Source organism: Tyto alba, unplaced genomic scaffold, assembly GCF_018691265.1.
Source record: "Tyto alba isolate M040663 unplaced genomic scaffold, T.alba_DEE_v4.0 Super-Scaffold_2, whole genome shotgun sequence".
Lineage (NCBI taxonomy): Eukaryota > Metazoa > Chordata > Aves > Strigiformes > Tytonidae > Tyto > Tyto alba.
The window spans coordinates 45,934,480-45,947,115 of NW_024881282.1; the positions used below are offsets into that span (position 1 = coordinate 45,934,480).

General features: G+C 34.0%; 1 protein-coding gene across 20 annotated transcripts in view; it reads left to right on the forward strand.

Moving 5' to 3' along the window:
- Positions 1-12,636, forward strand: part of PPFIA2 (PTPRF interacting protein alpha 2) — a 349,964-nt gene that overhangs the window by 269,752 nt on the left and 67,576 nt on the right. For all 20 annotated transcript variants that reach the window (XM_032999748.2, XM_032999750.2, XM_042792153.1 and 17 more), the window contains one exon: positions 12,107-12,328. In XM_032999748.2, coding sequence (XP_032855639.1) covers positions 12,107-12,328 — 222 coding nt within the window. The remainder of the gene's footprint in view (positions 1-12,106; positions 12,329-12,636) is intronic.

The following is a 12,636-nucleotide window of genomic DNA, read 5'->3' on the forward strand; positions in this document are numbered from 1 at the left end:
TCTCAACCCCAGGTAGGGAATAAGCTTCATCCCTTGTTATGGAAAGAGCTCTCTGATAAATTCTCAGAGGTTTTTTTTAAGAAATCATACAAGGTATGGGAAGGCTGGAGTGAAGAAACATAAAACCTACATAATATGGGAAAGAGGCTTGTAATAATTTTACAGAAATGGTTCTGGGTATTAATGTGGATGATAAAAATATAATGGGTCACCAGTAAAATGGCAAATGCAATGATGGGATAGCTAAAGAGAACTAGAACCTGTGGAACGTGAGATACTCCTGGATCTACCTTGGCACCAATAAGGCTTCAGCTGAAATCTTTGGGTCCCACTCTTGAAGAGATAAGTAGACTGTCTTGAGAATTCAGAAGGTGGCAATAAAAACAATGAAAAATCTAGAGAACATAACCTGTGAGAAGAATTTTCAAAATGAAGGCTGAAAGCCTAGAGAAGAAGGTACTAATGGACACAGAATTATTGTCTTGAAATATATAAAACATACCTTCAGATTTAAAGAGAATCAGTCAGTCAATCGAGTGAAAGCAATGAAACACTAGAACAGACTGCTGAGAGCAGGAGGAGTCTCCAGAACTAGAAACTACTAAGGATCTTTAAGGGAAATAACTTGCATTTGAGACAGGGTACAGTGCAGATAAGGTGGTGGACTAGTGGTCAGCTCTGTGATTCTGTGTCACAGGGCAGTTGGAACATCTTTTTAAATTGTATAAACACAAGCACTGTCCTCAGATTAAAGCACCAAGGCTTCAAAAAATAATATATTAATTCCCAATAAAAGTGAGAATATATTTAGTAACTGCTTCAGAACTCTGAGAGAATACAAAAGCAGTTATATGAGATGATAAAGCAAGGAATATTTCTTTCTCATTGACAACTACATGGTCAGTTCTCATGTATGAAGGGTAAGAGGAACTTCAAAATAGAGAAAACAGACAAAAAATATTCCAGTGATAAAACAAATAAATCAAAGACAAATACTAGATACAAGAAACAATAAATATGTACAGTAATACAAGAGTATGTGAAACTCCATAATTGGCCCTTATTGCCACGTATCAGTGTAATTTTTTTTTATGTGAAATAATTAAATCATATTAATTGTTTAAATCTGTAAGAAAAGTTTCAAAGGAAAAAGAAAGAAACTGTGGCATACTAATGATCCGGTTAAGCTATGACTTTTTATTCTCAGTTCCAAACTTCGACATACTTTAGAGAAAATCCATCAAAACTAATATTTGGGATTGTTCCTATGCAAGCTTTTTTTTTCAGAGTTCCATTTTGTTATGTGCAGAATTATATCGGAAACGTTTTTTCTGTCCTATCTGAAGTCACTTTAATAGTCTTATTATTCATATTATAAACAATATATTTATATTTATTATATATATTTACATATACATATATTTATATATATATACACACTTTGAAATATTCTACATTACCAGTGTGAAATCCACATGTATTTTTATGGAACTGGACTTTATCACCTGTTAGTTTGTTTTTTTCAGACAAATGACTATACACAAGCTAGTATTTTGGTTTGGAAAAAAAAAATTATACATACCAGAGACCAGCATCAGATTATTCGCCCATCGAACTCATAACCCATTGTGCTGTTTCCTGTGTAATTTTGTCAGTATGACTCCTTCTAGTTTTTATCAAAAATCAATATAGAAGTCCTTGTGGGTGTATGAAGTAAAGAGTTACGTGAGGAATCCAATGTCTCTGCTTTTATTTTCCATTTTGAACTAACAATCATTTTCATCTATATCCAATCAATGGCCAGGTTGGAGGAATGAAATATTTTTCCACAATGTTTGGAGGATAATTTGTCAACATACTCCAAATATAAGATTTTCCTTACTAAAATAGTAACTAGTATATTTAAAGACATATTGGGATGCCCAAACCCGTGGCTGAATCTCATGCACCATCTACCATATGTAACTGGAACAAGAAATATGAATGAGTCTCAGATCCTGATAGGAAGCACAGTGTCCTCTCATTTCTTACTATAAACTGTGTCCCTTTAAAGTGGTGCTAGCTGGATCCCCACAAATACGAAACTGTGAACAAGTAGTTTGTTTTCAAATAAAGTAATTATTTTGTACTGCTATTTATTTCAGCTTCCATAAGAACCATGGAAATTGAATTATTCAGTAAAATGGAATGTTTTTGGAAATGTCCGTATGCAAATTGGGAAGGATTGAAGTTGCTTTGGAAAACGTTGAATCTTCTGATGTTTGTTTACCTTAAATATCCACCATTAAAGTATCCCTTTGACCTATAATGATCTCTTTCCTTGATGTTTCAAAATTCATTGCCTGTTTCTGGCCCGTATTGGAGAATATTCCTCAGTAAGTTCCATGCCACATTTTTGAATTCAAACATAAAACAAATCATTGGTATAATTCTTCTGAAGTTAATGGAATTTTATCAGAGACAAAGTGGCCTGGAGAATGACGACTTTTATCCTCAAAGATGCCTTGTTTTCATAGGAGGGGTCCTGCTTGACAATGCTGACATTTGTAACTGCAACTTGTAAACACTAGTAAATTACAAAGTCTGTTTGTCCCTATTTGGTGCCTTTATTTTTTTTTAACTGGTTTTGTGTTTTTATCTACTTTTTCTGACAAGCATACCACACTGGTCCTATCCATAGTAAGGGCAGTTTTACCAGCATAGTTGTTCCCTCCCCCACAGAATAATAAACCAGAATGGTTTAGGTTTAGGTATATGTAAACAGATACATATACCAGGATAGATAAAACAGTCCGATAGTTCTGGTGCAACAAAGACCTTTTTCTCCTAAATAAATAATACTACATTTTATGAGGAACTCAGAGATGCATATAATTACTTTTTACATGTATTAAACAGCTGGGGGTGCTTTTCTTTATAATATACCTCAGGCAGTCACATTCAGCTTATTCACATTTTTTCTTCTTACTCATAACACTAGCATTCCAATAATTAAATCAAATGCTGGTAGTTTATAAATACAAAAATCTGTTAAAACATTGACAATAATTACAGGCATTGTATCCTGTAGGAGTAAAAGGTGTTTTGCCAAAGCAAACATAGTGGACTAAAATATTCAGAGTGCAGATCAAATACAATTAAAATGAAAAAGTAACAGGTCCCTTTCAGAGGAATCATCAGAATCTGTTCCATTTTTGGACTTGACTACTTTTGCATTTTCTGAAAACTTTGTATGCTAAGTAGAAAACTGCAGAAGAAAACTTTCAATTTCAGCTTTTACTTACTAATTTATGTCACTTGTGCTCCTTTGTTTTGAATTAATAGATAAAATATTTCCTGTTAAATGGCAGCATAGTGGAATAGCAGAGAAAGGAGTGAAGGTTTAAAAGAGGACTTAGTAAGAATTGAACACCAATCAAAGGGGTGTTTGTAATTTAGAGGAAGTTTGCTGTAAGGACTTTTTGTTTTGCTGTTTACTGTGAGTAGTCAGAATGCATGATGTGTATAGTATATATAGTGAAAGATATGATCCTTGCCCCAAAGCATTCACATTTGAATTAGAGAAATAATATGCTTCAGACACAAAATATGTTTGATAACCAGATGCTGGGTTTGTTTCCAAGCAGTGCATATATCTTTCTGGCTTTCTAATAATTTCTTTCTGGATTAATATTGATAAAATTAATTAAAGAAGCATGTGCTGAGGGAGACTCAATGAAGATTGGTGGCTTGACACACCTGGGGAGGTGAGGAGTTTTCAGAGTGAAAGGAAATATGGATAAAAGCTGCAGCTGGGAGTAGAAGTCTTCATGAATCTAAGGAGTAAATCTGGAAGAATATACCATATTCTCTCTGAAAGAGTCCAGGCAAATATTTTGTAAGTAATATTCTGCTTAATAGTTTAGTATGTCTGAGTGACTATGACTACTTAGCACTCAACACTATAGCATAGGGGTTTTTATTAATCTGAAAAGCAGTGTTACTTACATGTTATTTATGTGATAAATCAATAGACTTCTCAGTCAGATCCTTATTTTTTCAATAAATCAACTCCTTATCTGTTTCACATAAATGAATTTGTCTTTCAGTTATGCAAACTTCCCTTTCTTTTTATCAAATAGAAACTCCTATGTACTTTTCCATATCAAGCTGATAAAGCACTGCTTTAAAAGTTTCATTACCTTTGCAGGGGAATTTTACACTTCAAGCACTCTGCTAGCTTACACCACTGGCTGACCGACCTTTGCTGGGTGATTTACTATGAGGAGTCATCAGGCCAGTTATTTCTAATGGTAGACTGGTGAGGCTGATGAGAAAAAGGAGTTAGTCAAGGCAAATAAACATGGGGTTTGCATGTATAATTTAGTTTGTGTGGCTAGCCCTTATAATAAAGAAAGAGGAACTGATTCTGTCTCCTGTGTAAGGTCTCAGAAACTCTTCTAATAGTGTAAAAGAGAAATAGGCAGGTATTCTGCAGGAGATCAGCAATCAGAAGAAAAATGCCCACCAATCAGATAACTCCTTTTTTTTCCCCTACCCCATTTTGCAAAATGATTAAAGTGTGACAGATGATTACAGGCATCAGAAAGAATAAGAGGTGAAAGCTTATGAGGAAGCAGAGTTATTCCAGATCTTTAAAGGAGCAATAAAAGTTGGAGTCTTTTGGTGGCTTGGTAGAAAGAGCAAGAAAGTGAGGATGTTTGGAGAGAAAAGTGCCAGAGAAGGTAACTATTTTTATGTCAGTATTGAAGTAGGGAAGATATATTTCAGTTGAAAGAACATTGGTTTTGATAGCTGATTATAAATTGGAGAAAATTCAGAGTAACTGGAGAGGAGACCTCTAATGATCATGAGATTACTGCCTGACAGACCAAAAGATGTGGAGCAACCTAGAGAAGTAGCATAGTCTTCAAATATAAAGAGGCAACCAACCACTTAGAAATGTCTGTGACAGCTTAGATGTAATGCTATCATTTTTGGCATAGCTTTTCACATTCTGTTTTGTGTGCTGATTATATGGATGATGGTCATATTCCTTTTGCTTGTTTAGTTGTCATTTGTGATTGTGCTATGGTATAGCTATGTATCTGTGTTCATTTCATTTACTTTCATTCAAACTTTTTGCATGAGGCATTGTAATGGAATAGGGGTGGAAGAATGCTATGGTATAGTAAAAAGCATCTTCTGGTAACTTGTTATTCATTTATTCTTACATCTCAAACAGCATCAGTAAGCATTACTATTTGCAGCACTAAATATTACTCTCTTGTAAGGTCAAGTGATACATATAATTTAGCTTCCTTTGGTGATTATTTTAGTTCCTTTTTAGTATTTCTATACTACAGATCTCAGACAAGTTTATTTGACCTGAGAAATATACAATATTTCTGTTTCTCCCCTGATGATCTGGGCTTCACAGCCAGCTTTTCTAAGTTGGAAGGAACATCTTCACTACCACAGAGCTAAAAATAATCTTCTTTCCCTGGGATTTGGGACAAAATTTTTCAATTTGTCTGCCTAACTGTTTTAAAAGCTTAAAAAACCCAAACAAACTAACACGTGTTTTTAAAGCTTTTAAACTTTATATGGCATTTCTTTCCTATTCTTCCTCATGTTGAATTTTCAATATATGTATTATAGTAATTATCTTGTCTCAAAGTTTGTCTAAACATAAATTAGGCTCTAAAATTCGTACTAATACTGATTATGTTATATTCCCAAAATATTTCTGAAATGATTTATACCATTGGAATTCTCTATATTGTAGATGAAGTATAGGAAAGCTTTCATATCTCAACTGCCATATCAGCAGTTGACTGACTAAAAAAGTCAGAGCAACTGACCAAATACATCCATATTTTACAGAAGAACAGCTGGCACCCACCTTAGTAGAAGGTGAAGGGAAAAGTCTCCCAAAATGAAATGAGTCAGTGTTGTTTCTTTAGGTTGAGATACCACCCTAGAATAACAGGGAGTGAAAGAGGAATTATCTTCAAGTCCAGTCACCATGAGTGTTAGGGTCACAGGCTTATGGCAGATGAGGATATGTTATATCTGGAGGCAGGTAACAGTATATTCCAGTGTCCAAGAGCTTCTGCAGCAATGACATTCTGTTATTTAGAAACAATTCTGTCTTATTTTTATAGACTTTTCCAAATACTATGATTTTTCTGAAGGCAATTCCTTGCTAAAGCTTAGCCTGTATCCATTGCTTTAATTTTTATGTATATTTTAGATCATTGCTTTTCTATCCAACTTCATACTGAAAAAAAAAAAAAAGACTTGGCATGTTATAAGGTTCAGAGAGAACTTGCAGCATAAACTTGTGTTCTTTGTTTAAGTATATTTATATGGACAAATGAACCTTCACGTAGTTAGCAAATAGAACTTACTATATGCAGATGTTTGAAAAGCCATTTTAAAGTTAGGTTATATGTTGCATGTCCAGAAAAATATGTATAATCAAAAGGATGTTTTTGACAAAAGTTTTAATGTTTTTAAAGATAACTCAGTTCTGACATAACTCTAGTGTAACAGTGTCAGAACTCTTCTGGGTTATGCTATTTGCCAGAGGTAGCCAGCCTAAGACAGACAGCCTTGAACATTAGGAAGGAAGCCTGGGACAAATTTTTTCAGCATGAACTTTCAAAAACCATAGTAACATTATACTGACTTGAGAACATGATGAGGACTTCAATTTTGACACTAGGGCTTTAAGGTGCAATGAACTTGCCAATACTCCTTTAAAAAAAAAATTGTAGCGTCTTAGTAAAGGGTAGACAGGAGGCACGTACTTTTAGGGTTTAAAAAACAAACAAACAAAAAAAACCCAAACAACACACACACACACACATAAAATAAAATAAAATTTAAAAAAACCCAACCAGTCCTTACACCATACTTCTGTACTTTAAGATTACTTTCGATTATTCAAAGGTATCTTGTGGTTAGACAGAGCTTAATTTAGTCCTCAGGCATGGAAATGCTTATGCACATGGACATCATGTGAATCACCTGTGCTCATACTACCACAAACTGAGGGGTGCTGATGTGGAGCTCCATCAAGTAAGTGTATCATATCTCCACAGCTGATTGTTCAGAGGTAGCCCTGTGTTGTTTGGTTTTTTTCCTTCTCACCACTCTCTGAGGTTAAATTCTAAATTGCAAAATATGTAATTAATTACTGGTTGTTTGTACTTATATCAAATGTATCTGTCTCAGATGTCTTACATCTGAAGACAAAATGTCACTTGGAGGTGCTTTTTACTGTTTTTGGGGTTTGTCTTTATAAAATAAAGTTCCTGTGTATAGTTTGCTACATATGTAGTTGACTGTAAGGTTCTTTCTACAAAATAAAATGGAGAAGTACTTTGCAATCAATAGCCTGGGACAATTTAACAATTTCTTTGTTAACTGCTGTAGTCTGGTGTCCTTACTCTGTTTTGGCTTTGGTTTTGGGTTGGTTTGTTTTGGGTTTTTTTTTGTTTGTTTGTTTTTTAACTTAAGTGTACCTCCACTCAGTTTGCCTTCACTATTATTGCTAATGCTTAATTGAAAGAGCAATATGAAATGGATTAACACAGACTACAATATTCTGGGTTAGTTTTGTATTACAGTTTCTCCTGATGTTCCTTTTACCATTGTTCTTGTTTTTTACTAGTAAACTAGTCTGTGACTGGTTTTATTATTTCACGGCAGAGGGAACAGGGGAGAGAAGCAACCATATAGGGGGGATTTATTGTTATGTGTAATGCTCCAATTTGCTGTCCTTCTCCCTGCTGACACTCCTATACAAGCAGCAGATTGCCTTACTGCTGTGCTTTTTGGATCTTGAAAGAAAGAAAATCTGATACCTGGGATGTTGGTTTCCTTCTCCTACTGTTCAGCAGTAGGAAACATGAACATTTATTTCCCTCCTCCATTTCCACAGACTTTAAGCAGTTCAAAGATTATTTTTTTTTTTTCCCCCCAGACATTTCTTGTTTAATCTGTATTACCCTTTATGGCACTCGGTCCTACAGGATATTTTTTGAACTTTGATTTGCTCTGCAGCATGTCGCCTCTGTTTTACATACCATTACTGTCGTCAGATTTACTTGATTATTATTTCATCTCCTTTCCGTTTCTCCTCCTAGCTTGTTTTGCTATATTTGAGCAAGTGTAAAAGCTTTCTTTACAAAGTAAGAATATCTCTGAAACCCTTTAGCATGGACTGTGATTTCTCAGTTATTTATCTGGTATGTGGTGATATACCAGAAAAAAAAACCTCCAAAAACCCACAGCAAGCCCTCCTCTTGTTGTTGCTCTCCCCCTTGTTCTTCTCAGTGATGAGGAAAGCAAGTGCTACATTGCTGGGTACAGATGTAGTTGCTCATTTACCTTTAGTGTGAACTAGCCCAAGCAAAGATGTCTGAGGTTGTATTAGGTATTTCAGTCTGATGCCAACCAGATTTCCCACCTGGCTGAGAAACCTGTGGAAGGGGTCTGGGGGAGAGGGCAGAGGCCCTTCTGGAGTGTGCGGCAGGCGTGTGCACATCGCAGCTTGGGTACCTGTGGTCTCTATAGAAAACAAAAAAGATTAAGTCAAGAATATATGATGATACCATTTCTGCAGAATTGTGGTTTAAATAAGTAAATGTGATAGGAACAGATGGACTATCTTTTATTGGATAAACAGTAAAAAAAGAAAAAGCAAAGCATTGAAGCATATGAGCTATTTGCCACATTTATTTTTTCAAAAGAAAAATAGCCATTGCTAGTAGATACTTTTATGTGAAGTTACTGAAATTAAGGAATGTGTCCATATGTACCACATTTGATAGACAGCATCATGAAATCTGTTGAAGAGTTTATCTGGATGACTAATTTGTAAGCCAGATCTGGGCGCCATGTACGCTTTTCATTTCCTCTGCTAGAATGTTTCAGCTGGTCAGAAAGTTTTCTTTCCTGTTCCTGCCCTCCTATAAAGACTTGCCAGTTGTTTCAGCTTACTTTCAGTACTTTCTTTCCCCTCCACCCCTTACTAATTTGACACTGTTTCTTGCATATATTGGGGATTTTTAGGTAGTGTAGTGATGTGGCAGTTAAAAATGTCTACTTTGAAAATTTTTTGTGCATTCACTTGTGAGTTTTCCTTTAGTGCTTCAGGTAATAATTGACAGAGATCTATTCAAAACCTAGATTTGATTACTGTAAGCATTCAACTAATTGTTTATTTACAAATGGATTTTGATTAATACACAGCATCATCAATAGGAAATTCTTTGAGTCCTTGGGAATATTTCAGAACAAAAGATTCAACCAGATTTAAAAAAAATCAGATAAAAAGAAAAAAATAATATTTAAGAAATATATATATATATTAGGGAAATGGACATTTTTCACAAAACCACTGATAGAGTAGATGCTGCATTTCTGTCCCCCAGCTTATTCTGTATGGAATTCCTCTGGGGCATGAGAGGTTCCTGCTCCTTACATTTTCTGAATTAGTGAGTTTGAATCAGTGTCATTTACAGGATGCCTATTGCTTCTACCAGCAGATCATATTTTCACATTCTTGTTCAAGTTTGGTTTTTTTTTTTTTTGGTTGGGAAAGAGGGGAAAGTATGACCATAAAACTATTGGTAAAAACCCTCTTGAGAACCTGAGGAATGTTGTGTCAGTTACAACTTGAATTAATGCCTAATAAATTTCTACCTGTGGTCTTTTGGAGTGATTACTCCATGTGATGTACCCATATAATGGATATATCATAAAATAATAGCAAGGCATAAAAGTGACAAAATGTCAGTTAAAATCCCTAGATAAACTTCTGATCTATGTGTCAAAATTCTAAAAATATCAAATCTTAAGATGAGGTGGTTTGGGGTTTTTTTTGGTATTTTTAAAGAAAACTCTTTTTTTTTTTTTAATCCCAGTCATATTAAGAAAAATCAAAATGTTGACATTTTTGATAAATTGGAAATTTTAAATACCAACCAGCTCTATGGATTAATACAGGAATAATGTAAAGCAAAAATGAACAAAGAGTAGAATTAAGACAACTTGTACAAAATGCTCAACTAATAATTATGAGGGAAATTTATGTGCATAAATCAAAATATAAGGGTGTAATTTGAGATCACAGCATTTGTCTAGTGGTGAGAGATTAATTCTAGATACATTTTTATTTGTCTTTCCAAAATCTCAGATATTAAGTAAATAATTCAAAAAAACCATATTATTCACATTTAATTTATATGTGATTTGGTTATTAATATCTTAAGGAAAATGTTTTATTAATGAAAATAAAATATTTGCCAGTGAACAATCTCCTAGATATTGCAGTTTACCATTTAAAAATGACCATGGTTTATACCACATAAAGTATATGATCACATGCCATTTATTGCTTTTCGGATTTGTTATTTGGCTTATTATAACCTTGCAGAAAGTTCTGGACCACTATTTAGAGAGCTGTAGGGCAAATTCAATACAAGTTAAAATCTGCTCATCTGTGACAACTGCTAAAATTGCTGTATGAGATTAAAACTGTAAACCAGATTACAATTATCATAGATAAAAAAGTTATCTCAAATGTACACAATGGAATAAAGTATGATGGTTAGAATGTTTTATCCCGTTTGAGTACTATTTTATTTGCATATGTATTGCTGCATATTAATGGGATTTTGATTCAAGTAGACTAACTGAATGCTTTCCATACAACAAGCTGAGTGTAAATAAGTTTTTTTTTTTTATTGTCATTTTATAATGGTGTCCTGAAAGTAGATCAGTGATAGTTCAGCAGCTAACATAAAATGTCAAGATAATATAATTAATTGGTATAAAGAAATAAATTTTGGAACAGAGTTATTTGATGTAATGAATTTTTAGAGTAAAATAATTTTATTCAATGATCCTGGGTTTATTTTATGGCTGATAGGGGAAAAAATGTTTCTAAAGCCATTAAGCAAAGTAGTGTTCTTTGAATTTTCTAGAAGATTTCTGTATAAATATATTTTGACAATAATAATACAGAAGTGCTAATGAAAACAAGCTTGGTTTCCTCTTAGATCTTGCTAGGAATATTTCATATATATACATTGCTACACACCCTACCATCTGAAGGGTAACAAGTGCCTTTTAGGACCAATATTCCTGTAGGATGCTCTTTGAGATCCATAACCTATTTAAAAGGACAGCTACACTGAAATACTTTGTTCCCATACTGCATAATATAAATTTAACCAATAAAATGGCACCTGATCAAGAAAGTTAATAACAGGTTGGACTACTTTGGTTTTATTTCTTCATGTTATAGGTCAAAATCAAATAATTTTGGTTATGCTTATTCTTTTTGCCTGTTTTTTTTTGACATGAGATAATTAACTTTGTGTGAAACAATAGAGTAAGCTATGCTGGTAAAGGCTAGTTTGCCTGTGTTATACTGAAACAATGCCAGCAAGTCCTGCTAGCAAGTGCACTTCTTTCCTGAAATAATATATTTGCAATATCAATCATATACCTGAGATCATATTCCAAATGCAGTGTGAGTTCTGGACTGCTGATATTATTTTATATATATACACACACACCAGGGCTTCCAGCAGCACACAAATTACTTCAGCAGAACTTCTTTCTAATGTATAACTAACTAGTATGTTGTCCATACTCTAAGCTCTTTCTGGTACAGTGAATTTGTGATTTATTACTGTTGTTTCCTGTTTGAAGCATGGCCTATTTTGCTAATGAAACAGACGTTGATTAAGTTTAAATGCTGTATAAGTTTACCTAAGATGTATGCATGCAATTTGGTGCTCTTTAGGAGTAGTATTGTTGCAATTTGTACTTGAATAGTCATAATGTCAAGCTAAAGCTATTTTTATATCATATTCTGCCCTTAATGCAAACTTCTCTATGTGATGTTACATTCTGGAATCCCTTGATATGAATTAATGCTAATCTTTTGCAATTTTTTCATAACTACACCTGTCTTATCTAGCATGAAAATTATTGTTGTTTCCCTCGTTGATTTTGTAATTTTTTTAATAATCTTTGTTTTAGAAATTCTTTAGAGTCCACATTAAAATATAATTAATAACTAATGTCACTTCTTTGTTAACAGCGCCTATCAAATGGCTCCATAGACTCAAATGATGAAGCCAGTCAAGTTGTTGAACTTCAGGAATTACTGGAAAAGCAAAACTATGAAATGGCACAAATGAAGGAGCGCTTGGCTTCACTGTCTTCACGAGTAGGAGAGGTAGAGCAGGAAGCAGAGACTGCCAGAAAGGAGCTTATTAAAACAGAGGAAATGAACACTAAATATCAGAGAGACATTAGAGAGGTAAGATGTTCACTCTACTCACCTCATATTTCTTGATTCTTGTTCCTGTGATCTCAGTTCAAACACACAGAGGCCCACAAATATGGGCTGCAGAAGTTGAGCACCGATAAAAAACCTTATCCATAGGAAACAAAATTTACATTAATAGTACTAGAAATCTCTTTATAAAACCATGTTCATAAAAGTGGGTGTGTATGTATGCAACTCTACTAGAGGAAGGCCAATTCCTTTGTGGTTTAAAATTACTAGAGCGCATTCTGGCAAATTTTAGTTATTTCAAGATAAAATCTTTTAAATAGAGATGCTGG